The sequence below is a fragment of the Podospora pseudoanserina genome, chromosome 3 (assembly GCF_035222485.1).
Source record: "Podospora pseudoanserina strain CBS 124.78 chromosome 3, whole genome shotgun sequence".
Lineage (NCBI taxonomy): Eukaryota > Fungi > Ascomycota > Sordariomycetes > Sordariales > Podosporaceae > Podospora > Podospora pseudoanserina.
Window position 1 is genome coordinate 3,878,124 of NC_085922.1, and position 26,137 is coordinate 3,904,260.

The window sequence follows — 26,137 nt, forward strand, 5'->3', positions numbered from 1 at the left end:
AAGGTCTGACTTTGTGAAGTCCCGTCAAACGATTGACGGAAAGTCGTGGGCAGAAAGAGAAAAGACATTTCCCACCGCAAGGGGGAAATGTTGTTCTTCAGTCCGCTTGCTATTGTAGCACGAGGCCAGTGTTATCATCAGGTCGCGGCCCTATCAGTATTGGTATGCCTCCGGAGTCCGGATTGTAAACCTACCAGATAGAGATCCATCATGGGACACGATGCGGGGATGGGCGAGAGGGACTGGCTGAGGGCATGGGGCTCAGTTCGTGTGGAGACAAAGTCTGGCCAACTGCTGACTATTAGCTCCCAGCAGTTCAAGTCGTGGCGGCGCTCAACACTACCTAGCCGCTTTTCCTTGATATCAAAGGGGCCGGACCTCACGTTATCCACCATTGTCAACTCCGGCGCCGGGCAGCACGTCCGGCACAGATACGAAAAGCCACACAGATGGTAAATCTCTGGTAAATTTTCCCACAGTATGTACATCATAAAGTTTCAACGCCAAAACCCAACACACTAGCCCAACCAGACCGCTCCGCTGACCGACCTCGTAAAAAGATATGTGATGCAGAAGATATCCAACTTTCTCCAACACGAAAACAACCACATGCAACCTTAAACAACACCACCCAGTGATGCAATGGATTTCCCCCATTTGCCCCCCTCATTAACCCCCCACACAGCCCGTATTCAGAGCCCCGTCGTCACAAACAATTATCCTTTCCTCGCTGCACCTCTCAAAGCCTATCCAGCCATTTACCAAGGCTTGACCTTGCGCATGCTGCCCTCCTCCAACAGAGCCTTGTGCATGTCGAAGCTGTTGAAGAGCAGGTGAGGCTCGTGGCCCATACCCTTACGCAGGCACTCAAACTCGGCCTTCTCGAAGTAAGCCTTGAGGATAGGCTTGTACACATCGTGGGCGCACTTGTCAATGATCACGCGGGCTCTCTCGCGGGGAGCCAGACCGCGAACGTCGGCAAGACCAGCTTCGGTAACCACAATGTCCAAGTCGTGCTCAGTCTGATCAATGTGAGTGCACATGGGGACAATGCACGAGACACCGTGGGGGTCCGTCTTGGAGGGACGAGTCGAGGGAGTATGCATGATGGAGTACTTGGCGTTTCTCAAGAAATCAGCCGAGCCACCGAGACCGTTGAGCATGCGGGAACCCATGACGCAGGTCGAGTTGGCGTGAGCGTAAATGTCAACCTCGACGGGGGTGTTCATGCCGATGACACCAAGGCGACGGATGATCTCGGGGGAGTTGGACACCTGCTGAGAGCGAAGGAGGAGCTTGTCCTTGTAGGACTCCCAGTTCTTGTAGAAGCGCTTGAAGCCGTCGGGGGAGAAGCGGACGGAGGTAGCGGTGGCGAAGTCGAGGCGGCCAGAGTCGAAAAGATCAAGGAAGGTATCCTGGATGACCTCGGTCCACACCTTGAGGTTGCGGAAGTTGGAGTTGTCCAGGCCACCAATGACGGCATTGGCTATGTTGCCGATACCGGACTGGAGAGGAAGGAGGTTCTTGGGAAGACGGCCGTGCTTCACCTCGTGCTCAAAGAACTCAATTAAGTGGCCGGCAATCTGCTGCGAGCCCTCATCGGCAGGGGTGTTGGGGGAGGTCTGATCCTGGTAGTCGGACTCGACGATACCAACAACCTTCTCGGGGTCGATGGGGATCGAGTTGGTACCAATGCGGTCCTCGACCTGGGTGATCAGGTAGGGCTTGCGGCGGGGAGGAAGATCGGTCATGGTGATGTCGTGCAGGCCATCGAAGCTCGGGAGCGAGGTGTTGACCTCAATAATGATCTGAAACACAAGATGTCAGTTCGTTGCTAACCACGCCAGACCTTTACAGATGACTTACCTTGTCAGCCATCTGGATAAGCTCGGGAGTGGCACCGACGGAAGCACCGGGGACGATGCTGCCATCCTCCTTGATCTCAGAAGCCTCAACAACCGCCACATCGAGCTTGCCATTTGGCTTGTCCTTGGTGTAGTAGCCATATACAAGGTCGACGGGGAACATGGACAGATGCTTGTCGAAGAAGTTGATGCGGCCCTCGTTTATGCCCTTGGCGATATCCTTGCCGACCTGGTGAGGAGACCGTCTCTCGATCATGTCGAGGGCAGCCCAGCGGTTCTCGGTCTCGGCACCGGACGAGGCGCCGACGAAGAGGCTGTACTTGAGCTGTCCCTGGAGATTGTTCTTCTCGACATGGTCGGCGAGGAAAACGGGAATCTTCCTGCGCAAGAGGGTCAGTATGTACGGCTAGTGCCCGGCAAAAGAAGTTTGACAGAGACATACTTGGGGTAGCCGACACCGGTAAAGCCAGACCAGCCAATGTAGGAGCCATTGGGGAAGTGGTGCAAGAGGTCTTCGGGCTGGCACAGCTTGTTGAGCATCGACGGGCGATGGACACGCGCCTTGAGCGCAGCCGAAGCTACTCTGGACGCCATTTTGAGCAGTTGGGCTGTGAGAGAGAGAGAAAAAGACTGAAAACGACCGGGAAAAGAGAGTGGGGCTGCTCAGAGCGACGAAGCTGTCCGCAATGGCTGGCCGGTCAGGGCAGTTCTGACGTGATGGTGATGAGGCGGGTTGTGGTGAAGGAGGTGGCAGTCGGACACAGAAAGACGACCGAAGGAAGAAAAGAGAACAGAGAAAAGCCGCAGGAAAATCACCAGAGATGCAGAGCAGAATTAGTTCCCTCGACACAAACTCGCGCAGACAGGAGGAGCGGCAGTCTGCCCACTTTAATTACTCTACATCATCAGTTGCCCAACAGGTTCATCCCGGTTCAGGGTCTCCATGCCGCGCTGTCTGGGCGGGCCGCCGGCGGGCGCGGAAGCCTTCAAAACTCGAGAGCCCCGCATCTCATCCCATTCACCTCTCTCACTTGCCACCTCTCTCCCATCCTTCCAAAACTGCCATTGATTCCGTGTTCTGATTGTTGGAAGCAGTGGAGCCGGCTCATTTCTCTCAAATAATCGAATTGTTCTGTTCCTCATCTGTTTGCTCAAGACTGCCACTTTTGCAAACAGCCCCCCATCTTTTCCTCTAGATCTGCTCCTCTGTGATGTCATCGGGGGAACGGAGGGGGATGACCAATCAGGAAGCAGCAAACGGGCGCGGCAGGCATTCAGCGCCCAGACACAGCAGCCCAGCACCGGTCTCTGCGGGCGCTTCCGTCAGTCCTTGGGATCCCAGAGCTCCGTTGAGCCGCAGCCAGGGTATTAAGCTCGGCTATGCCCCGGCTTGACTCAGCGAACAAGCAACCCCCAATGTATTATTCCAGAGGGAATATCCACGATGATATCCGAGACAACCGCCTGAATACTTCTCCGACCTCTGATTGACTGTCGAGTCCTCGCGCCCACGGCTATTTGCGTCGCCCTCAGCGGAAAGAAAGGAGGCCGCTCCCGGCAGTGTGTTGCGCCAAGCTCAAACCGGCATCGAGCCACGCCATCGTCGAGAGAAGAGCTCCACCCTATGGTGCGGCCCACCGGCCCCCGTGGGCGCACCTGTCGATGTATCCCCAGCGATAGGCGTTATGCATGGTAGAGACGGTGCAAAGGTGGACAGAAAAGGCATCAAGATGGATCATTTTGATGATGAACAGGGCAACTTCCCCATGGGCAAGCAAATCTGAAAATCTGGGGTTGAAGACCATTTTACGAACGGTAACCCGGCTGTGCCTGACACCGCTGACCCCCACGACGGGAGCCATGGATGCGCTAATTCTGGAAGCTGCCGGAGTCGGGACACCGGGCTTCCAGACTAACTCTCGCCACGAGGGTAGTCGCCGGTCACCGGTGGTTTGGTCTACTTGGCGGGCCCGTCAACCGGCCATGACGTCTTGCCGGCTGCGCCGGAGCTTTGGGTTGTTCGGAGTGCCGAGGGGCCGGGTTGTACAAGGCGACACCGCCGTGTGACTGCTATGCTTTATGGCTGCAAAGATTACACATGGATATTATTTCCCGGGCCTTGGGGCTGTCCTTGCTACGTGCAGCCATCAATCGAGGAAAGCATATTATGACGCTTACTATCGCGGTGCGCTGAAGGACCTTGTTCCAGTTTGCGATCTGGTCGAGATACCTTATATAGGCTGTTGGTGGTATGGACTTGTTGCACATCTTGGTCCATTTGCCCAGGACAATTATCGCTGTTGGGTGAGGGTTACGCCCGAGTCGACAGTATCACCGCGGTCTCTCGTCAAAACAGTGATACCAATCGCAGCCCTGCCACCCACCGCCCAACATTCCAGCTTGTTTACGAGGTGTAACATCGCATCCATGTATTCCGTATCACACCTGGTGGTTGGATCCATCTACAGGGCGTTTGTATGCTCGTCTGGTTGGCTACTGTTCGAATCCGAAGTTCAGTGGACGGAGGGTCGATGTATCGCGGGGTAGGAATGGCTCGTTGTCGGGTTGCGGGCGCAGTGAGGTAGGTAGATCCGAGATAGGGATAGGGGCCGGGAGCGATAACGATCATGATGGAGGCACTGGGAGGCTAGAGCGGTCGGAAGTCGGGAGTTAAGATAGCTCGTTTGGTGGGAGTCGGTGGACGGCACTTGGGCGTGTCAGTCGAGGGAACGTTACATGACGCGTGAAGCAACGCGTCTGATTGGTCAGACTCGAGGACGGCCTACCCCACACCGCCCACAATTTGAACGGTTTTATGCGGCGGGGATTTGGCTCCCGCAATCTTGGCTTCAAAAAGAGCGGGGAGGGACGCCTGGGCATCTGTGCTCTTGCGGCGCTTCCCCGCCACTTCTCGGCTCCTTCCTAAACAGAACGTCCTACCATCGATCAATCATCCAATTGTTCAACGTCTTTTGCTCAGCGTCCACAAGCCTTGCCATGTCCATTCGGTCCGGTCTGTGATCCTGCCCTGTCGCTCCCATCTGCAAGCACACGAGCATCATCTACCACCATGTGATGCTCTCAAGAGGGACTGATATCTATTCAATGGGGGAGAGATAGACAATCATGACATCCTGGAATGAAGCACCTTGACGCCACGGTCTGCTCATGGCGCGTCGGTACTACCTAGCCTACACATCACAGACCTTTCAGCTCAACACCACAGCCCAGTCATACGTAGCAAGGATGGAAGCTGGTCGTTGCAGAGCATCTCAGCTGTCCATCAGGCAGTTGCTTCCAGGACTTGGGGATCTACCTACCAGACAGTCCAGAGCATCCTTCTGCAACCACACCGCAAAAACAGGAGCAAAACAGTAGTAGTAATTGCTCGCACACAAACAAGCGCTCTTGCAGCGTCGTATCCATTGACACAGCTACACCTGACCTTGCCAACGAAAATTCCAAGTACCAGCCAGAACTCTTGGTCCCAATCTCAATCTACCTGTCATGGGCCTCTCCCACGGGAGTATTCAAAAATACTTTAATTCCCTGTGTCCTCCCGGCCCCCGCCGTCTTGGTTAATCTTCTGCCGTGTAACACCCTACCTATCACCTACCATCTCCCTCCCTCCCTTGGATCGACAACAATTGTCGATCTTTTCCGACTTTTTTTCTTTTTCGCGACCTCCTCTTCCTGAAGATTCATCTTCACGTGTCGCCTCTCTCACAACCGGAACGACCGACCGACCCAAGATTGTGAACGATTACTTCTATCGACATTTCAGAACAGAACAAAGTTTGGTTTCCTCGAAATATTGACAACAAATGGCGGAGGAAAAGCAAGAAATCCGGCAGACCGTCGAGGCGCCTGCCGTCCGATCAAGCACACCTACCGGCACCATCCACCGACCTTCGGGATGGATGTACAAAGGTTTCCGTCTGGGCAAGTCGGAAGTGTGGTTCGCGTCGCCCATCGTCCAGCTCCTGATGGTAGCCATGGTTTGCTTCCTGTGCCCCGGCATGTTCAACGCTCTCACCGGTCTCGGTGCCGCCGGGCAGGTTGATCCAGGCGCGCAAAACGACGCCAACACGGCCCTCTATTCTACCTTTGCCGTGGTCGCCTTCTTCTCGGGCACCGTCACCAACATCTTTGGAGTGAAACCAACACTGGCTTTTGGGGCCCTCGGATACTGCATCTACTCTGCCAGCTTTTTAAGCTACAATCACAACCAGAACCGCGGATTCGTCGTCTTTGCGGGAGCGTTCCTCGGCATCTGCGCCGGTCTGCTGTGGACCGCCCAGGGAACCATCATGATGAGCTATCCATCCGAAGACAAGAAGGGGCGGTACATATCCTGGTTCTGGATCATCTTCAATCTCGGAGCCGTCATCGGGTCGCTGGTGCCGCTCGGCCAAAATATCGATGCGATAGGCGCCACCGCGGTCAACGACGGGACCTACATCGGCTTCATTGTGCTCATGCTCATCGGCGCTGCTCTCGCCCTTTTGCTCTGCAATGCCAGGAGCGTCATTCGCCACGACGGCAGCAAGGTCATCTTGATGAAGAACCCCAGCTGGAAGACAGAGATCAAGGGATTGGTCGAGACTATCACCCTTGCACCCTGGGTCATCCTGCTGTTCCCCATGTTTTTCGCCTCCAACATCTTCTACACCTATCAGCTCAACGACATGAACCTCCAATTCAACACGCGTGCCCGGACGCTCAACGGTTTGCTGTACTGGACCAGTCAGATCATTGGAGCCTCCATTTTTGGCTACGCTCTTGATATCACCAGGTTCCGTCGGTCGGTGCGCGCCAAGGCGAGCTTGGTTGTGCTATTCAGCTTGACATTTGTCATTTGGGGCGGTGGCTGGGCCTGGCAGAAACAGCAAGTCCCTCGAGAAATTCTGGAGGATGAAAGCTTGGAGCATAGAAGAATTGACTGGCAAGATGGTGGAGAGAAGTACATCGGACCCATGTTTTTGTTCATGTTTTATGGATTTTACGATGCCGCGTGGCAGACTTGCATTTACTGGTACGTTGATGGGCCCAATGGACTGTCGGACATGATGTTGACATTCTGGCAACAGGTATATGGGTGCTCTCAGCAACTCTGGTCGCAAAGCTGCCAATCTCGCTGGTTTCTACAAGGGAATTCAGTCTGCCGGTGCGGCCGTCTTTTGGCGGTTGGACGGGCTGAAGACACCGTTCAATACCATCTTTGGGGTCACCGTGAGTTCCTCGGCTATCACTTTATCTTGTGTAGTTATGGCTTGCTGACACGTCGCCTTTAGTGGGGTCTGCTTGCTGCCGCGCTGCTGTTCGCCGCGCCTGTTATCTGGCTCAAGGTGAAAGACACCGTGACCGCCGAAGAAGACTTGAAGTTTAGCGATGAGACTATTGCGGATATTAGGGCTACAACAGACGCCAGCAGGGAGGCTGCGTGAGTCGATGTCTTGATGAGGTGTTTTCTTGTTGATTTGGTGGAGCGGGCGTTGTACTTGGGTACTTCTGGTGTCACCTTTATGTATGGTAAGGTTATGGCTATTGAAAGGGTGACTGGTTCCCTTGGCTATTGTGCACTAGAGATACCCATGGGTTTGTTGGGATATAGCTTGTTGGCAATGATACCAATACATCTGAATGATTTACTCCTGTCCATGGTGCGTGAGGAGAGAACCCTTAGGGCCTCTTCAACTCGAATGATTTCCTTGAAGAACCATCTGTTGATCCTCATTCTGGTTGAGAGCACTGTACTAAATAGCTTCAACAGTCAGCTGAGGCCCGAGGCACCTTGTTTTGCGACCACCACGCACCTTCCTGATTATATATATCTTCCTGTCATCGAGAAGGTTCAATGGGTGTGTGACGGAGATGCTCTGCCACACTGTCTCTTGCCGGCCAAGGCAGTCATGGGAAGGGCTGTCCCCAGCTTCGCCTGACACTTTGTCTGACGGGCAACTGCACACCGTATCTCGGGCCCGAGACATGCCTTCCGTGATTCGCAAATTTCGTTCTATTGTTCCCGGCCAACAAGCTTGTCATGGAAAGTGTCCGCCAGCCTCTGCGCACGATAAAACTCGGTTACGGTTCCGCTGCCAGCTCTTCTCCCTCTTCTCTTCTCTTCTTCATTCACACACAGTATCAGTCAACAAGTTTTCCCAACAGAAGAATTCCACATCAAGCATCATTTCATTGTGTCTTTTTTTGTCTTTGGCATTCATTCCCACAACAACGTTGTCTATTTATCTCTGACCGACCACGATATTTACTTCGATCGCAGTAGCTATCCACTCAGGGAGAATGTACACCAAAACCACAGTCCTCCTCGCGCTTTTGGCACCCCTTTGCCTCTCCTTTCCCGTGGACCCTCCAGCAGCAGCCCTCCCGGTCGATTCCACCACAGATGCCCAACCAGCCGCTGCTCCCGAAGCAGCTCCTGTTCCTGTTGTGGCCGTCCCCAATGCTGCCCCGCCCATTGAAGAGGTCTGGACCATCCAAGGCGCCCGCCGCGTGTGCGAATCTGACAACTTGGAATGCGTCTGGACGTTTACCATCAGCACCAACTCTGTCTACGCCCCTGTGCCGTGCATAGTCAAGATCCCCTCTGATCCCGAACGCAAGGTGCCTGCGAACCAGAACAATGTCGAGGGATTGGTTTGTGGGCCGTATGGAGTGTCGGCGGGGTGGAGTTCGGCGTTTGGGGTGGAGAATGGGTTTACGGTGTTGTATGTGGTGGACATGGAGAGGAAGATGGGGGTGTGGCCTGCATATGAGGACAAGAAGGTGGAGAAGGGGGAGGTTGTAGTGCCTGATTTGCAGCTGCCGGTCAAGCATCTGGGGTGATGGGTTTAAAGGAGTTGTATGGTAGATTATTTGGTTATGGTGTTGCTCGTCGGTCATTATTTGCTATGAGGAGGGATTGTTGGTATAAGACTAGGGATGGGTAGACTCTAGTGAGAATTGAGGCCATGCGGTCCACATTACGGCATTGTGTTGCACTTGATACTTGTGATACATTTGGAAAGACAAGCTGAATGGTTGTGTCTTGCATCTCATGGGTGACGGGAGAGAAACGTGCTTCATGCTGTCAATTGATTAGCCACATTTCAGACAATGGGGCTGTTGAGTGCCGATCCCTCTGTTGCAATTGCAAGCCCAAGCTACCGGAAGCGATGCCCTGGTTGTTGCACCCTCCCTCCCAGGCATGCATGCAAGCAGCCCCACCAATGCGGGAAAATGGTGGCATCAATTCTTTTTGCCTGTCCTACCGCGACTCAACCTGAAGCTCCTACAATGCTCCTACTTCTCACCACCTTCGTTTTGTCTCGGCCCTGATCTCCCGCGACTCCGCTGTGCGGTCTTTTCCCCCGTCGACACCACCATCCCTGCCACTGCCAAAGAGTAGGCTGTAGCCTTGATGAGCACGAATAAAACAATACAGCATTTTAAAGACCACCATTGCTGAATATACAAACAATGACGTCGACCCCCACACCCACCTCGAGCTGGTTCAGCAAGGGTGTCGAGAGCCGTCAAGAACAGAGCAGAGACACCATGGGTAACAGCAAAAGCCCGCTGATGAGGCGGTCAAGATGGCGCAGGTCGAGCTCCAAGGTTTCAGGGGAGGATATCCTTGCGCTGCAGGATCTGGATCCGGCCCTGAACTCCAAGATGCATTTGATCAATGATGTGGGTTCGAGTGGCAGAGCATGTCGGAAGGACGCTGATCAGGTGGATAGGCTATCGATGATATTGGTTGGACGCCATACCATACGAAGCTGTTTTTCCTCAACGGGTTTGGGTACGTCATCTTTTGCCCTTACTGAGGAGTCATGGGCAGAGTGTAGCTGACAATAACGGGCCAGATACGCAGTCGATTCCTTGGTCCTCCTCCTCCAGTCTGTCATTGCCGGCCCGGCCTACCGAGAATTCGGAAACCGAGGTTACCAAGAAGGCCTGACGGTCGCGGTGTACTCTGGCATGTTGATAGGGGCACTGTTCTGGGGATTTGGCGCAGATATCGTTGGACGGCGATACGCATTCAACCTATCTCTCCTGATCTGCTCGCTCTCAGCCATCATTGCGGGAGGAATGCCAAGTTGGGCTTCGCTGGGATTCTTTGTGTCACTGATTGGGTTTGGTGGCGGAGGGAACTTGGTTTTAGACACCACTGTGTTTCTGGAGTATCTCCCTGGCAGTAAACAATGGGTGTTGACAATGATGGCGGCGTGGTGGGGACTGGGCCAGGCCATCACAGGTCTCATTGCTTGGGGCTTTCTGGGTACATATTCCTGCAATGATCGAAGGCAATGATGCTAATCTTTGCTATCAGTCCCGACGAGATGGAATTGCGCCTCGGTCGATACATGCACCATGGCCAACAACATGGGCTGGAGATATGTCATGTTCACAAGCGGCGCCCTAGTATTGGTGCTATCGATTCTCCGATTGACAATTATTCGCCTGAAGGAGACACCAAAGTACCTCCTGGGCGCTGGGGAAGATGCCAAGGTCGTCGAGACATTGCAGTATCTTGCAGGGAAGTACAACCGGCCCTGCAGTCTGACATTGAACCAGCTAGGGGCCTGTGGTCTGGTCACTGGCACTCACAGCAAGAACCGCTTCTCAATCGGGGAAACCATGGTTCATCTCAGAGGCTTGTTTGCCACACACACGGTTGCTGTCTCGACAGTGATGATATGGCTGTCCTGGGCAATGGTGGGTCTTGCATACCCCCTGTTTTACGTCTTTCTCCCAAGCTATCTCGAGGCTCGCGGAGCCAAGCTGGATCTGTCCCAGTTTGAGATTTGGCGCAACTATGCTCTCACCAACTTTAGCTCCATCTTTGGTCCCTTGCTCGCCGGCTGGCTGTGCAACCTTTCCTTTCTCGGTCGGCGATATACCATGCTCATTGGAGGGCTCATGACAGCGGGCTTTTTTGTTGGGTACACGCAGGTACGAACGGCGGCCCAGGATGTCGGAATCTCCTGCGCCATTGCTTTCAGTCTCAATGTTTACTATGGGACGCTGTATGCATACACGCCAGAAGTGCTTCCCAGTGCACACAGGGCCACGGGTAACGGGATTGCGGTGGCATGCAACCGGATCATGGGCATACTGTCGGCTGTCATTGCCACCGTCGCGGATACTTCGACGGTTGTGCCCATTTATATCTGTGTCGGTCTCTTGGCGGTAATGGGTGTGGTGGCTGTTTTGTTCCCTTTTGAGCCGTATGGGCGGAGGAGTTCTTGACGCTACAAGCAAGCAAAAGATTTATTAGAATGAAGATTACATTAATCATGGCAATTATGGAAGTAGTTCCCGGTCCGTAGTTTTGTGATACGATCGTGGTGCTGTTGTCGGTTAATAAAGGTTGGAACATACCGATCTATAGACTGAGCTCACAACATATGCATGAGAGTCGAAGACAAAAATAGGTACCACACACCAAGTATCCCTACAAAAACCCTGCAAAATAGATAATGTCTAAGCCGCTAATAACAGTGACATCACCCTAACAATAGGGAGATTGCAGTCACTTAAACCATCCTTAGATTAAAACCCCCCAGTTCAAACTGCTAGCCGCGTCCATAAGTCACCATTTCAAGTGGTTATGTGTAAAGAGATACTTCGTTGTGCATGTTCCCGTCATTGAACCTTTCAATTCAAGCCAACCAGGCTCTCGTTTGCCGATGATGCAGACTGTTGAAGCAACTGGAATACCTCGTGGTGTCCGTTCTGGGAAGCGAAGTGAAGAGATGTCGCCTCGCTGCTTTTACGTTTAGCCAGAATACTGGCGCCGTGTTGCAGCAGCAATCTCACTACACCCTGATGGCCGTTTTGGGAAGCTACCATCAACGGTGTAATATCATCACTGCCCTTAGCGTCAACTCCAGCGCCATGTTCGAGAAGTATTTTCACCACCTCGTGATGTCCTCTTTGCGAGGCAATGTGAAGGGATGTTGCCCCGTGGGGCCCACAGTTCGTTTGGGGACTGGCCCCGTGTTGTAGAAGTAGCTTTACTACACCAAAATGGCCCCTATCTGAAGCTGTAAACAGTTGTGTTTTTCCATCATCGCGTTTGGTGTCCAGCTTGGCACCTTGCTCCAAGAGCGACCGGACTACTTCTTGATGACCATTTGCGGAGGCTAGACAAAGCGGTGTAAAGCCCTTGGATCCAGAAGGTTCGAGCTGTGCTCCACGTTCCAAAAGAGCCTGGACGATCTGAGAGTGTCCGTTCTGTGCAGCTTGGTGCAGTGGTCGCCTGTCCTGACATTTGGCTTCAATATCGATGGGCGTTTTGGCATCTAGAAGCAGCTTGACGATTTCGTAATGTCCCTGATGCGCAGCCAACCACAGGGGGGTCCGTCCATCAACAGTGCAGGCATCGGGTTCTGCTGCCCTTTTCAATAACAGGTCTACTACCTCGGTATGACCTTTGAACGCTGCTATATGGATGGGATACCATCTGACCCGTGGAATGGCGAGGTGAAGGTCCACCTTGTACCAAATCATAAATTCAAGAATGTTGAGATGGCCAAATTCCGCAGCGAGATAAACGCAACTTTTCCCACTTCTCGTGACCGCGCGCACACATTGTGGGTTGTCGTCCACCATTAGCATGATGGTAGGAAGGGAGCCGGTTCGGATAGGGTAGTGGACAGGGTCATAATCAGGAGTCGTTGCGCTCGACGACCCGGTATTGCGACTCATAAATGCGGTGGCATCAAGTTCAAGATCGTGGATTCCTTGATCGAAGCTCCATGGTGATAAGAGCTCATAATTTGTGGCAGTTATGGCGTCATTTTTGGTGACTGGACTATGTGTGACTGTGCCATTCTGTGGAGCTTTGGATCGCATGAGTACTGGCGCGTTGACTTGAAATGAAGCTTCTAGAGGCTGGATGGGTTGTACGTGGCCAATCGGCGCTGCCCATGTTGCTGTAGGTATTTTCTGTTGCAGCGGTGCAGATGGTGACTGTTGTGCTTCAGGCGGTCCAAGTGGCAATGAGGGCGTATTCAAGGGTGGTGATGTTTGCGATGATGGTGAGGGTTCACGTAGGGCTGGTAAGCAAGCTATTGACGGTGATGGTAATGATGGTGGCATATGCCCTTGTTGAGGCCCTGGTCTTCTTCGGTTCTTGTTGAAAGCCCATTTCGCAAACTGAATCTTGTACTGTTGTTTGCTAGACTCAAGTTAGGTAACTCTTCTTGCTCTCCATACGTTAATGGTTGCAAGCATGGGATCCCGCAAGGAATACACACCTTGCATCAAAACCGTGTTCAGATGTCATAGTTGCCATCACCGTTTTAAGGTCAGTCCTTGCGTAGAGATCCTCAATTATTCGCCTGAACTTTGTCCATTCTGCATCGGGAACTTTGCAGGCCCGAGGAAGGCGAGAGCCTGGCTTTTCGAGTTTTCTTGGCTTCTGGCACGGCTTTGCCATGGTGTTTATCTGAAGCATGTCTGCCTCCATCGTTATCCCAAACTAATCGTTGCCCAGGCAGTTAAAACTTTTTCCAGATCTCAGGACTCCATAAACTGTTGGAACGGGTACTCAAACGGTCAAAAGTTGGCTGTTGATCGACGTGAGCTTTTGAGTGGCAGTTCCAGTCAGCGATCGGAAGTGAAGAGCATCTCTTTCTTTGGACCTGGCAGTATCCCCCGAAAAGTTTTATGTGGCTTAAGACGGCTGCATCGGATCATTTAACATGCAAACACCGCCAAGCTGCTCGTCACGGGTCACTGCGCCTTTTCGGCGGCGGAGGACGATCTGGTTGGGTGGTAAGGATGCCAGGACAAAAGTTCTACCTGGAAAAGAAGTTTTATGTATCCAGGAAGTATCCCTCGTCACATATTTTAAACTTTGTCGTTTTGACAATGGGTAAGGCCACTGTTCCCTTCTCTTGGGTTGCATTCTGGCGGTTTTTTTTGGTTTATTTTATTTAAAAAAAAATTATTTATCATGCCTCCTATGCTGCAAATCTCTTCTTTTGGCCTAGCTATTCTGACCTCAAATGCCAAGCAACAGTGGGGGATTCGCAGGATAATCTTATTTGGGTAGGGGTTGTGGGGGTGAGTTCTAGAGGATGAACTTGGCTTGACGAAATAACATCCTGGGTTTAGTATTTAGTGATACCATAGCCAGGAACGAGGGATGTAGCATTGTACCAAGATAACGTGTCGCTCTTTCTGATGAAACAGATTTCTATCTAAGCTGCATTCCAAGGCAATATGAAAGAATAGAGGCCTGAGGCAAATCGATAGTCACCACGGCCTTGAGTTAGGCCCGAATGTAGACCTTTGTCTAAGGTATGCTTCAACATCCATTCCTTGCACCTTGCAAACTTGTGTGTCAAGTATACCTAGGCATGTAAGGCAGACTGTCCCATACTGGTAAGAAATGTTAGCGTCTGTCAGTCGGTATATTACAATGCTATAACAAGGGGGTCCGCGTCAAGGCGGAATGAAATGCATGAAAGTGTAAGCTACGTACGGAAGGCAAGAAAATTCATTGTTGAAAATTCAAAACAAATTGGCTCTCATTGAACCTTCCCGGTGCTTGTATGTCATACTGAGCTGAATAATAGCGACACCCAGAGTGAGAATGCCCACCGCAGTGACGACGATGTTTAAGATGACCTGAAAGTCGACTGCTGCACCGTGGTGGATGTCTGATCCCGAGGCTGGATTTGTTGTATAGCTTGACTGTTGGATATCCAATGGCTGAGGCTGAGCTGTAGGCATTGTGATGACTGACCCAGATGATATTGAAACGCGTTGATGTTTAGCAGTGACCAAGTGTTGCCCGGTCACGAACAATTGGAAGGAAAGATTGCGAGGTTTGGGGGTCAAAGTAATAGGGAGTTGATGCTAGTGAAGACCAGTTCCGGGTGCCAGTAAGAGAGGCTTAGGACAAGCGTGACCAAGGGATGAAATACTGGGGATGGGCAATGAGAGAGGAAGGGGCCCTATATAAGGTAGAGCCTGGTGAAAAAGGGTACGACAAAACCTTAGGGTTCTGATATGCTTGAGCAGAGGGATGGTGAAAATTCATGCTGAAGTGGTTGTAAAACTTTCTGCCCGACATGTTGGCTGCAGCATGTTTGTGCTGTCACTCGAATGAGCGATGTAGTTTCTGGGGCAGTGTTGAAGCATGGAAAGCTTTCTCTGCAATTGACATCGCGTCGAGGGAAAGTGTTCAAGCTTCAAACCCGATTTATCCTAAAATTATGATCATTCAAGAGTCGGTGGGTGACTGCGGATCGATGCGCACATGCAATACTGGCGTAAAACTTCTGAAAAACTTCCGAGCCCCTGTTGCGACAGTCGCGGCGTCCTCAGCTGCAATCATGCCCCACTTGCGGCTTGGAAAGCTGGATCTCAACATCAATATCAAGTTGTCAAGTTGTCAGCATCGGGTTAGATCCATGTTCTCTTCATGTGCCGTCTGTGAGGTGAGAAGTTTCTTTTCGAAGCTCCAGATGTCGTTGATGATTGAAAGCTGCTTCGAGCAGTTCATGTCAACGGGGCGGGCGAGGTCGAGGTCCGGTAAGGGATAGACAAGCCCATTTTGAAGCGCATCAGTGCCGCGAGGAGTCTGATGATGCCAATGCGATGTCAATATCAGTAAAAATGTTAGCTCATGCTTGGAAAGCAAACATACCCTTTCCCGATATCGCGTTCCCGGTATTCGAGGTACTCCTTCAGGCCCATCGGCTTGGTGCGTGCCTTGTCTGTCTGCGCACGCATAAAGACAAAGACGGGCTCGAGGATGTCGTTCGCCATCCAACGGTCGTGCGCCCGCATGCCTTCCCACAAGTCGTATGTGATGTACTCAACCGGGATGGAGCGGTCACGCGGTATGTCCCCTCCGCGCATCAGAGGCATGAGACGAGCGTTGTAGGCCTCCCTTTCGGCGAGGGACATGTGCTCGAGCAGATCTGAGTTAATCCAAGGTAATCTTTAGCTAGGTAATGCCCAATGGCCTGGAAAAGGAGAACCTGCCATCAACGAGAAACAAAACTGTCAACAACCGACAGGCAAAATGGATCCGGTCGTCCAGCGCCATGGGGAAATAGAGGCACGTCACGCGCGAGAAACCGGCGCCGACAAATCTTTTTCGGCTTCGCGCGTCGGGAAACGGCCAGTGCTTGAGGAAGTAGTCGTCTACCTCTCTGGCTACTACGTCCACTAAGGGGTGACTAGGGCCTTGAAGTTGGAGGTTGGGATGCCACTGTCGACAAAGGAATTGATTTCAAGTTTGTTCACATGCTCCTGTTCATTTGAAGCCGGGACTGGCAGTTGCGCCTAGGCTGTGATGGTGAGGATTCCGGTGGTTTTCATGATGCTTGTTGGACGTCGAAGATAGGTAGGTAGGTAAGCAGGAGAGCAGGGGTAATGGTTGAAAGTTTGAGAGACAATAAGGTAGCTTCCCGTGAACTTCAGGTCAGACGTCTGTTTTATTACTACCTACCTACCTATAAATGGGAGCATAATTCATTACTAAACATTCTGCAGCCAAAGGAAAAGATATGACTACCTGGTATTTCGGCAAACTACCTTACCGTTTGACTTGTTGTTGCACCAACTTCCAAGTGAATAAGCTGGGCTTGCATCATCTTGAGTCCGAATCAATAAATGTCAGGCATGTAAGATCAGATAGCTGGAACCACGCAATCAAGATCAATACATAGGTTGCACAGAGCAATTCCTGGGAACGATATCATCGCGCCCTCTTGTGGTTGTACCGAGCTGTCCAGTTATAATCCAAAACAAGTCCGAGTAGAATGCCAAACATGGTCAGGTTGCCAATATTTGCGAGATCTTTTGATGTAATGCGATGCAGCTACTATTTTGGTGTTGCACAAAAATAGTGCAACTTCACCACGCCAATGCTGTGGACTGAAAGTATGACCCCAAGATTTGGGAGCCCATATTAAGGTACCTAGCAGATAGCTATCTCCCCAAGTTCTGCGATATCACCCAACTCATGCCTGATTTGTATACAGTCACAGACCGCTTTGTGCGCTCCAAATCTTTGCATCACAACACCCTCCGCTTACCTGCTGGTAGAGCACGGCATAGGCACCTTACTCAACCCTCAGAATGGAGTCCATCACTCTCATCGGCGCGGGCACGTTGGTGGAGCGCCTGCCATCCCAGCTTTTATCGGGTCTGGCCACCATCTTCATCCTTGGTGTTAGTATTCCTTGCTTCCCATACCGGGAGGTGCTTAAAGTTCTGACAATACAAACACAGGTCCTAACACTCATCGTCACCAGGGCAATCTACAATGTCTACTTCCATCCCCTTTCCAAGTTCCCTGGTCCCTTGTACTGCGCCATTAGTGACGTGTGTCACCCAGTAACCTTCTTCAATGTCCCTGGGAAATAAACTGATACAGCCAGCAGATTCCCCATTGCTTGTGGTTTCTAGGAGGACGCCAACCATACAAAATTCTTGAACTTCATAATCGTTACGGTACAGTGAGATCAATCCTCGTCTACACCCACCATCTAACCCCAAAATCCCTAGGCCCGGTGGTGCGAACAGCCCCAAATGACCTGTCCTTTAACACGGCCCAATCATGGAAAGACATATACGGTTCCAGACCGGGCCACAAGACTTTCGTCAAAAGTGCCTTCTACGACGGGGGAAGTTTTGCCAGCCGGGGCGTCGGTTCCATTGTCAGCGAACGCAATGTCGACGCCCACGTGCAGATGCGCCGCTATCTGTCGCATGCGTTTTCTGATCGGTCGCTCGCGGAGCAAGAAGATATTATTGCGCGAACCATGGATATTTGGGTCGAAAGCTTGCTCAAAAAGGGGTCGCGCAAAGAGGGGTTTGAGATGGGGAAGAGTTTCGAGATTATGACGTTCGACATTATTGGCGAACTGGCGTTTGGGGAGAACTTCAAAGGTGTTGAGACTGGTATGTCAGGCTTTTTTTGTCTTTTTTTTTTCTTTTTTCGGTTGATCAAATGTTGCTGTTTCTGCTCATGACACGGCATGTAACTAGGTGTTGAACATCCCTGGATCGCCACCCATCTCGGAGCTCTGAATCAAGGAGCCCTGGCCGACACCTTGAAGCGCTTCCCGACACTCGCCTGGCTTGCTCAGGGGCTGCTGCAGAAGAAAATCTGGGAACTCACCGAGGACACAAAGAAAAATGAGAATTTTGCCATTGATATGATCAACAGGTGAGTCATGCTCCGTGAAAGAAAACACAAAGCTGCGGCGCCTGTGAGGACTGATGTTCAAGACAGACGAATCCACCGCGATGAGCTTTCGCGCAAAGACTTCATGACGCACATCCTACAGAAGCGGGATTCTGCCCAGGTGTCGGACCTACAGCTAGCAGCGCACGCTTCTGACTTTGCCCTGGCTGGAAGCGAGACCACGGGCACTGCCTTGTCAGCCATCATGTACTATTTGCTGCGAACTCCCCAGGTCATGCTCAAGCTTCAAAAGGAGATCCGAGGCAGTTTCAAGACATATAGTGAGATATGTTTCAGGTCAACGATTGGCTTGCCATATCTGGACGCTGTTATTCTCGAGGGGCTCAGAATGTACCCCCCAGTACCGCTTGGTCTGCCCCGTGTGGTGCCGGATGGAGGCGACACGGTCGACGGACATTTTCTGTCAGCTGGGGTCAGTGTATATCCTGTCGTTGAGGGGAAAAGCACTAAGCATAATAATATCAGGTCGTTGTTTACACCCATCCAGTTGCGGCAAGCTTGAGCTCGGCAAATTTCAAGGATCCTCAGGCTTTTAAACCTGACAGGTGGCTTGACGAGCACCAAGGAGATATACGAGAAGCGTCTCAAGTGAGCTAGCTACCTACCTTGGTGATTGAAAACCGAAGACAAAATGAATTGACTGACGACTTATCTTCCATCCAGCCATTCTCACTAGGCACTCGTGCTTGCATGGGAAGAAAGTACGCAACAACCTCACATACCTTAGGTACCTATTATGCTGACAATGCTAACAAACATCTTTTAGCCTTGGGCACATGGAGATGCGAACAGCGCTGGCCAAAGTGCTCTGGAAGTATGATCTGGAATTGGTGAATACGTCTCTGGACTGGCATCGCGACTCAGAGATGCATACTCTCTGGTGCAAACCGGCACTCTGGGTCAGGTTACGAGTGCTTAAAGAGTAGGCAAGCACCTGAGCAAGCAACAAGCGTGCCATACCCAAGATATATCATAGAGACCGACCCCTTTCCAATCGAGGTTGTTGGACATGAACCCTTCAAAGAGCTTCATGAAACTGGGACGAAATAGTAGAGTAGGTGGAACTATGCCTATATCTCCGAGGACGTCAACTCTTAGCGTCTCTGAAGGGTGTTTTTTTTTTTCGTTCTCATAGGTGGAATAAATTTGCCTCTGCGTTTCTTGATCCCTCGACCGTCCCATGAATCTTGTCTCTCTCTGCCCCTCACCCTTGATTCGGGGTTTTGCTGAACACAAGGTAATGATCTTGTCGAAAACTTGTGTTTGCGACCCTGAAGAACAAAATATCTAACCTGTGGGCAGGGCAAGGCCCTGACAGCAACCAACCTGCCTGCCCCACACCTGGCACTAACTAGGTATCTATCCTTCCATAACTCTTCGTCTCAAAATCCAGCCCCTCTTCCTGGACAGGTACTTTATCCACATAGCTCCATGTTGGAATAGCCACAATTCACTCAAACATTGAAGTAGCACCTCATGCTGCCCGAGTTCTGGTTGAAGGCCGTGCAAGAGTACGAGCCACTGGCGCCCACGCTCTGCTTCTCGTCTCTGCAGTTGTCGTCGGAATAAATGCTGCAAGTGGTTGACTTGTTGCCGTCGCGGGTCAGCCCGACCGAACGGAAGGAGCTGCCGAGCTTGATGCAAGGGCTGACGCCGCGGAAGTCTTCGTGAGAACCACTGTGGGGGCACTTGCAGTTGCTGAGCAATTGTCAGTACTGTGACTCTCGAGAGCCAAAGGATGGCACTTACCCGCAAGTGTGCCACCAGACGCTGCCGTTGGCGGCCACGGTGAGGCAGCTGGCAGCTGCGAGGAGGAGGTACTTGGCGCTGACCATGTTGGCAAGGGTGAGTTGATTGTGAAAGGCTGAGGAGACAAGATTGATGAGAGTGTTGATGGAGAGAGTTAGAAAGACGGACAAAAGCTGGCGAGTCGATGTATTTTATAGGTATTTGCCCGACTTTCGGAATGCTCAGCACCTCAAGCCGCTTGAGGCAATGATGCCTTCTTGGGAAGTTTGAAGCCTCTGATCACTATTCCATTAATGATGATACCTCCAGCAAGTCGTGCCATCGCGACTCTGCCTTTGGCTTCTACTAGCCCCCCCTGTGAGTGTAACTCTACCCCGTGGAACACGCATCAGCTGTCAGCGCTACCAACGAAGGAAGCTCGTAAAAGTCAACTTGAACCTAGGTACCTACATGTCGCAAACGCATAATGATCTGGATCTACATGCTGACAAGTGGATTCCGATCTGTTGCATTGAGTGTGTTCACGATGCCGTATCGGACAATAATTAGTTTTTATCTTCGCACAAAGCACTTGATGTTCAGGGGCACGTCCACTTTTCCTGGTTCTAGTCATCATCACTTAGCTCTGGTTATGCGCGGATGCTGACTGATGTCAGCTTTCAGTACCCCCTGTATTATTGCAACTCCATCAACCGGCAGACTCGTATAGCTATGCTACGAGTTTCCGCATTTGTCTATCCGTCATTGATACGGACTCGCCTCCTGTATGTAGGTAAGGGACTTGAGCCGGTCGAAAGTGGCTGACTGAGTCTGGATAATGGCCCTTTGAGCCTGAGATATAATGGCTCGTGAACTCAGATGAGATTCTCTTCGAAATAAGAAGATACCGATGTTGTACTGATACTGTGAAGTTGGCATTATAGTTATCCTTAAGCGCCTGGGATGAAGGTCCTCTGAAGTTGGGTTGATATGTAACTTTAAGCGGGATAGTGTAGGATGAAGATGGGATGATGTGATATGAAGCTGGGTGATATAAAGCTGGGGTGAGGTTTATCTAGAGCTGGGATAATGTCTATTTTAAGCTGGGGTAAAGTTGGGATAATATTTAACTTACATGTAAGCTGGGGTAAAGCTGGGGTAATGTCTGTTTCAAGCTGGGATAAACTGGAATAATATCTATCTCAAGCTGGGGTAAAGCTGGGATAATGTCTACCTCAAGCTGGGGTAAAGTCTGCCTGATGCTGGGATGGTATATGATTAATGCTGGGATAAAATTAGACCAAAAGAAGCGAACGAAAGCTGACTATATGTAATATCGTACCAGAAAAGGCAAGGGGTATATCTAGGTACCTTCATATGTAAACTGCACCCGGGAATGCTCTTCCTCCTCTAGCTTGAACCAGCCTGGATGCATCCACCCTCTCCCGCACCGTTATGCCACGGTCCAGCACTTGGCTTCGCCCATCAGTTGTGAAGCATACCCTCGATGTTCGTTCCTGCTCTTGATCTCGCAAGACTTGGATGAAGTCCTGAATATGTGCATAACCATCCTGACTCCCCCCAGCAAACTGTAGCCCATCAATAACCCAGGCAATGGACGGCGGTGCATGCTTGAGAAGAGCCTTGATTATCGCGAGGGCAGTCCCCAAGCTTTCAAGCGACCCATCCAGACGCTCGAAACAGTGTTTTTGCAGTCCAGGGCTTCCTTCAAATTCAGGTGGCACGATTCGAGCAAGTTGGCGGATAACGGAGTAGTATAGTGAGATGACTGCTGCATCTGTGTGTCCAAGACCCCGTGTTGCGAAGTTGTATCGAGACTTGCAGAACACTGATATGCATGGAGTACCGGCGTTGGCGATGGTGTTAACAGCTTCAATAGCAGCTTGAGAGAGGACGGAACCGGATGAGGAAACTGCCGGTCCTTCGATCCACATGATGGGAGGTCTAGCTCCGCCCACCCATTTGCTGAACTCTACGAACACCTCTTGAGGAATAACAGGGTCTCTTCCATGGATGAGAGCGCGGTGGATAATGTCGTCCGCACCGTCTTCGATGTACGGGTCGAGGTTATGGGAATATTGGTGCATTTCGTAGCGGGTTAATGGTTCAATGACGGTTACTAAGCAGTCCACAATCAGTACTTGGCACTATATGTCTGGAGATCATGAAGATTCGCTACCTTTTGAAGAACCTGTTGAAGACCCTGTTGATCCTGTTGCTTCTTCTACTTCCACACTTTCGATCGACAACTCCGTGTTCGTCGTTGTTCGCTGTGAGATGTCTTGCAAAGATAAAGTCGAGGATGTTGTGTTGCTCTGCTGTTGAGAAATTATAGCTATGATGAAGGAAGGTCGTCAGCGTGATGTTGTAGATGATCGCACCAAAGATTACCTATCGGCCTGGTGTCCAACAAGTATCCTTTTCAGCGCCCGATGGCAAAGAACACCTGACTGGCCACTGTACGAGCCCAGATTTGCCGCACCACGTGGGCATTGCCCGACACGATGGCATGGCAAATCATGGTGCACTTTTTCCAACAGAAAAGATAAAAAGACACTTACATAGCCTCACCTGCTCCTCAACGAGCCCCAAGTGGCGAACTGCAGTTTCACCTAGCCTTTTAAAGCCAATTGCCGCCGTTGCATTCTTGTCATCAATTTCTTGCTGGCTATTTCCGTGGCTATGAGTACCCAACTCTTGCAACCTGACCAGCCAGTCAACCTTCGAGTTTATCTCTTCGATCCGAAGTTCTGACGTGTGCTGTGCTTCGTCTTTGATGCGTTTGATAGTCTTCTGGATGTCATCCACCATGGCCTGGACGCTTCTATCGTAGAAGGTCTTATCAAAAGACGCAAAAAACCTCTTGCGACGCTTGTGGAAGAAGGACATTGCGTGGCAGAGAAACTTGAAGATCTTGACGTAAAGTTCGACCACGAGCCGCTGCATTTCTGCGGTATTTGCAATATGGGTTTTCTTCTCGACGTATCTCAGGTTTGCGCTCATTTCCACCAGTGCAAGCGAGAAGCCCTCGGCAATCTTTTGATAATTCAGTGACGCCTTTTATTGGAGCAGGGCTGTGTCAGTGGCTCAAATCATGACAAAGTTGAAAGATTTCTAGGTTGGCTGCATACCTTGACGACGGTGGCTACCACCCCCGTCAGGAGACTGAGGTACTTGTCTTGTGCGGGAACAAACTTGAACAGGTAAGAGTGGTCATTCATCGTCTCAATAAACTCCCGAAATCGAGTTTTAGCTCTGCCAAATCCCGACTGGTGCTTCACCTCCCAGTTCGTGTGGGCATCCTCGACAGCGGCCTGCAGTGTTGCGATGGTTGGAATTCTGTGGGAGTCAAGTGCCGAAATGTTGTCTGCGCCTGGATTGACAAATATTCGCTGAAACTCTTGCCAGACCCGTATGAGCTCCTCTCGCTCTCGCTCCAGCGGGCTGAAGATCGAAGCGTCCGAAGTTGGAGAAGGTCCATAGAGCCATCGGTGCCACTCCTCAGCTGTTACGCGCGCCCTCAGGTCACCTTCTTCGTCATGCTTGGTCGCGCTACCGAGAGCCTGAGACAGAACATTGCTAGGGTTCTCCTTTCCAACCTTTAAGCTGTAACTTCGAATGATTGTCGTAGTTTCCGGAGTCGTCGTAAAGGAACTATTCATTGCGACGTTTGGTGTCCGGGGCTGTCTTCTGCGCGTGCAAGGTAGATTGGGGAGAGACTGGAGATAAGGTGCCGGATCGTTTGCTCTTGTGGAACTGAACATGCATATCAGGCAACAAGAGTAAGGTAGACAAGTGTGGCTGTGTAGTTCGATAATTGGTGCCAGAAGATACCAGTCACCAGAGATGTAACATGTTGGCGACAGCAAAATTCACCATCACTCCATTGTTGGCCCCCAACAGCTACCCCTCTCTGGCTACGTCCACCCCTGCATCACAACTTCCCGAGCGTTATCTGCCACAGAAGTGGACAGGAATCTGCAGCACGAAGGCACATGGCTTTACAAGAGCGGGGTAAGAGGCTCTGCTCACAAGGCTCTGGGATGAGTGAGAGTTTGCCCTTAAAATGCCAGTTCTTCGAGGTTTCGAGTCCACCCTTCCCATATCCTCCACTCTCTATATCCCGGCTATGCTCAACATTGAGCAGCCATCACTCCCAAATGGCAACAAGCTACAGCTCACACATTCATGAAGAGATCACAGTTATTACGGGGTCTATAACCATGTCAAATGCTCCCATGCACGACAAGTTGTCAGGGGCGTCATCGGAGCATGAGGACATCTCGGTGACGCCACAGCTCGAGGGCATGCAATCAAGTGCTCCAGCTGCCGAAGCGGATAAAGCCGCTGACACTGGGACAGACCGCAAGAAGAAGATGGAGTGGGAGGACTCAGCGGCTATTTATTGTCCAAAGAATGGTCGATCTCATGTGGGGTTGTTGGAATTTGGGTACTGGGAGTGTCCCCTTTGCAACCAGGATTTGTCAGAGAAGCCGTTGAAACAGGCAGCGGGTTTGGAGGACGAAGATGAAGACGATGGCACTAGCGGCGGTCGCAACCCCAAAATATCCCACTCCCTTGAATACCTCGACTCGGGTGAAAATCGCATTGCTGCGCAGGCATGGAGCGGCTCTTTCGACCTTCAAACCGCACGTAAAGGAATATTGGAGAAGAAACCATCAGTGTTCAACATTGTCACTCTTCTGAAGACATCACACCTACCGCAAAAGCATCGCTACGAGTACGAAGTCAGGGAGATTTTGCGAACTGGCATTCTCAACAATCCGAACATTTCAGTCAATGTTCTCTCCACCCGCGTCAGCATCAACTCTCAAGCATTGATTAATGCCCTCGGTGCCGTCGTTAGCTATTACCCAGGTATATCCTTCGGCGGAAAGGTGCTGGAGTTGAAGGAGCCGTATGCTGTGGTTGCTCATCACCTCAGTGCGCTGGAAGACTACCAAAAGACCTATCACCCGGACAATGAGATTTCGGACGACAAGACACCCCCTACAGCAGCTCGACCCAAGCCTTGCGACAAAGAAACATTCGATCATCTAGGACTCCTACTTGGATTTCTCCGAACCTCTGTCTACAAAGACAAAATCCGGCTCGAACAGGAACGGTACTCCAGAAACGCGTGCACCTTCCAGATGCTCTGGCTCTTGTTCAAGCCTGGTGACACAGTTTACGTTGAGTCTCGGGGAAAGCTATCTGCATTTGTTGTGCAAGAGGTAGCCACTGACAACGGCATCCTTTCAGACTTCAAGCACACATTCAAGTCCTATGAAATCCTGTTGTGGTCTCTGAGATATGACGGCCGTTTCGTGGGGCGGAGTTCAACTGAGATGATAATTCCTCACTTCGACGGGGAACGCCCTATCACTACACTCAAGGTGTTCCCATGTAGATTCGTCGACGACGAAGACGGTGGGAAGATGAAATCAATGCTGGAGGAGAGTGGGAAGAGATGGTATGATCTGTTACGAGGCCAACAAGTTCACTACAAAGGGGAATTTGTTGAGAAAAGGAAGGACAACGATGTCAGCAAAACCCCGGATGACGAAGATGACGATAAGCCCTGGTATGTCGCCATGGTGAACTATCTCAAAGGAACGTCCAGGCGAGACAATCTTGATGCACCGCGAGACTATGGACAGGTATGTTTTTCAGAGCTTCATTTCTCACAGGTATGCGATCCTGACGCGATGACAGTTTGATGGGAGAGCCTATGTCGACCCCGGATCGTACTATTTCCAATTTCCACGTTACGCCCCCAAGATCTGCAATACAAATGACACTGGAGAGGATTTGGCGCTCTGCGCATGTGGAGAGTGGTACGTCTTGACCCTCATCAATGTCATGAGCTTGGATGCGATGCTCATACTTGTTCTCTAGCCATGGCCGACGGGCACATCCACCGCTAAACTTCCCTTGGGCATGCTACGACCTTTTAGACCCATCATTGGACAGGGACCTTACCCTGGCTGATTCCCCTTATGGAGTTAACCATCGATATCTTCTATGTGAATCCCTTCTGTACGGATTCATCCTGAAGACCCGATCATGGCGTAAGTGTTACCCACATTTAACTCGAGTTTGGATCAATTGCTCATCCCGGGACTTAGAGGGACTCGACGTCGCCCATTGTCTTGAACCTACAGTTCATGCCGACGCCATCGATAAATTAGTTATGCCTGCTCCGCGCAAGGAAATGATCAAGGCGCTTGTTCAAAAGTTCACTGGACCGGACTCCATGTTGGCAAAGTCATGGAGGGCT

General features: G+C 51.2%; 11 protein-coding genes across 11 annotated transcripts; 5 read left to right on the forward strand and 6 right to left on the reverse strand.

Moving 5' to 3' along the window:
- Nucleotides 1-2: 2 nt before the first annotated feature.
- QC764_0059170 (uncharacterized protein) lies at nt 3-491 on the reverse strand (the record flags this gene model as incomplete). Its single annotated transcript, XM_062940487.1, has 2 exons — nt 3-109; nt 195-491. The coding sequence occupies 2 exons, from the start codon at nt 489-491 to the stop codon at nt 98-100; spliced, it is 309 nt and encodes a 102-aa protein (XP_062802290.1). The 3' UTR covers nt 3-97.
- Nucleotides 459-7,524, forward strand: QC764_310900 (uncharacterized protein). Its single transcript, XM_062946204.1, has 4 exons — nt 459-478; nt 561-6,900; nt 6,956-7,097; nt 7,160-7,524. Exons 2-4 carry the CDS (start codon nt 5,690-5,692, stop codon nt 7,310-7,312), a joined length of 1,506 nt encoding a protein of 501 aa, XP_062802291.1. The 5' UTR covers nt 459-478; nt 561-5,689; the 3' UTR covers nt 7,313-7,524.
- ACH1 (acetyl-CoA hydrolase) lies at nt 759-4,824 on the reverse strand (the record flags this gene model as incomplete). Its single annotated transcript, XM_062946205.1, has 3 exons — nt 2,308-4,824; nt 1,867-2,245; nt 759-1,808 (listed from the first exon to the last, which is right to left on the reverse strand). The coding sequence occupies exons 1-3, from the start codon at nt 2,457-2,459 to the stop codon at nt 759-761; spliced, it is 1,581 nt and encodes a 526-aa protein (XP_062802292.1). The 5' UTR covers nt 2,460-4,824.
- Nucleotides 7,525-8,168: 644 nt separating the features above from the next.
- Nucleotides 8,169-8,711, forward strand: QC764_310890 (uncharacterized protein; the record flags this gene model as incomplete). Its single annotated transcript, XM_062946203.1, has 1 exon — nt 8,169-8,711. The coding sequence occupies one exon, from the start codon at nt 8,169-8,171 to the stop codon at nt 8,709-8,711; it is 543 nt and encodes a 180-aa protein (XP_062802293.1).
- Nucleotides 8,712-9,344: 633 nt separating this feature from the next.
- On the forward strand, nt 9,345-11,273 carry FGR2 (Filamentous Growth Regulator; the record flags this gene model as incomplete). Its single annotated transcript, XM_062946202.1, has 4 exons — nt 9,345-9,557; nt 9,608-9,669; nt 9,734-10,149; nt 10,201-11,273. The coding sequence occupies 4 exons, from the start codon at nt 9,345-9,347 to the stop codon at nt 11,118-11,120; spliced, it is 1,611 nt and encodes a 536-aa protein (XP_062802294.1). The 3' UTR covers nt 11,121-11,273.
- On the reverse strand, nt 11,221-13,481 carry QC764_310870 (uncharacterized protein). The gene is made up of 2 exons (XM_062946201.1): nt 13,133-13,481; nt 11,221-13,053 (listed from the first exon to the last, which is right to left on the reverse strand). The coding sequence occupies exons 1-2, from the start codon at nt 13,342-13,344 to the stop codon at nt 11,529-11,531; spliced, it is 1,737 nt and encodes a 578-aa protein (XP_062802295.1). The 5' UTR covers nt 13,345-13,481; the 3' UTR covers nt 11,221-11,528.
- A 3,682-nt stretch (nt 13,482-17,163) lies between these two features.
- QC764_310850 (uncharacterized protein) lies at nt 17,164-18,610 on the forward strand (the record flags this gene model as incomplete). The annotated part of the gene is made up of 5 exons (XM_062946200.1): nt 17,164-17,222; nt 17,275-17,351; nt 17,406-17,789; nt 17,889-18,069; nt 18,136-18,610. The coding sequence occupies 5 exons, from the start codon at nt 17,164-17,166 to the stop codon at nt 18,608-18,610; spliced, it is 1,176 nt and encodes a 391-aa protein (XP_062802296.1).
- A 952-nt stretch (nt 18,611-19,562) lies between these two features.
- Nucleotides 19,563-19,943, reverse strand: QC764_0059240 (uncharacterized protein; the record flags this gene model as incomplete). Its single annotated transcript, XM_062940488.1, has 2 exons — nt 19,563-19,785; nt 19,858-19,943. 2 exons carry the CDS (start codon nt 19,941-19,943, stop codon nt 19,563-19,565), a joined length of 309 nt encoding a protein of 102 aa, XP_062802297.1.
- Nucleotides 19,944-21,209: 1,266 nt separating this feature from the next.
- On the reverse strand, nt 21,210-21,791 carry QC764_0059250 (uncharacterized protein; the record flags this gene model as incomplete). The annotated part of the gene is made up of 1 exon (XM_062940489.1): nt 21,210-21,791. One exon carries the CDS (start codon nt 21,789-21,791, stop codon nt 21,210-21,212), a length of 582 nt encoding a protein of 193 aa, XP_062802298.1.
- Nucleotides 21,792-22,374: 583 nt separating this feature from the next.
- On the reverse strand, nt 22,375-23,519 carry QC764_0059260 (uncharacterized protein; the record flags this gene model as incomplete). Its single annotated transcript, XM_062940490.1, has 2 exons — nt 22,375-22,914; nt 22,989-23,519. The coding sequence occupies 2 exons, from the start codon at nt 23,517-23,519 to the stop codon at nt 22,375-22,377; spliced, it is 1,071 nt and encodes a 356-aa protein (XP_062802299.1).
- A 714-nt stretch (nt 23,520-24,233) lies between these two features.
- QC764_0059270 (uncharacterized protein) lies at nt 24,234-25,577 on the forward strand (the record flags this gene model as incomplete). Its single annotated transcript, XM_062940491.1, has 2 exons — nt 24,234-24,828; nt 24,877-25,577. 2 exons carry the CDS (start codon nt 24,234-24,236, stop codon nt 25,575-25,577), a joined length of 1,296 nt encoding a protein of 431 aa, XP_062802300.1.
- Between the last annotated feature and the right edge of the window lie 560 nt (nt 25,578-26,137).

What these genes read in the sequence shown, in the direction of transcription:
- QC764_310900 (XM_062946204.1), top strand. Translation starts at nt 5,690, where the DNA reads ATGGCGGAGGAAAAGCAAGAAATCCGGCAGACCGTCGAGGCGCCTGCC. An exon ending in TGGCAGACTTGCATTTACTG is followed by an intron (nt 6,901 to 6,955) that starts GTACGTTGATGG and finishes TTCTGGCAACAG; the next exon opens with GTATATGGGTGCTCTCAGCA. An exon ending in ATACCATCTTTGGGGTCACC is followed by an intron (nt 7,098 to 7,159) that starts GTGAGTTCCTCG and finishes CGTCGCCTTTAG; the next exon opens with TGGGGTCTGCTTGCTGCCGC.
- QC764_310870 (XM_062946201.1), bottom strand. Translation starts at nt 13,344, where the DNA reads ATGGAGGCAGACATGCTTCAGATAAACACCATGGCAAAGCCGTGCCAG. An exon ending in GAACACGGTTTTGATGCAAG is followed by an intron (nt 13,054 to 13,132) that starts GTGTGTATTCCT and finishes ACTTGAGTCTAG; the next exon opens with CAAACAACAGTACAAGATTC.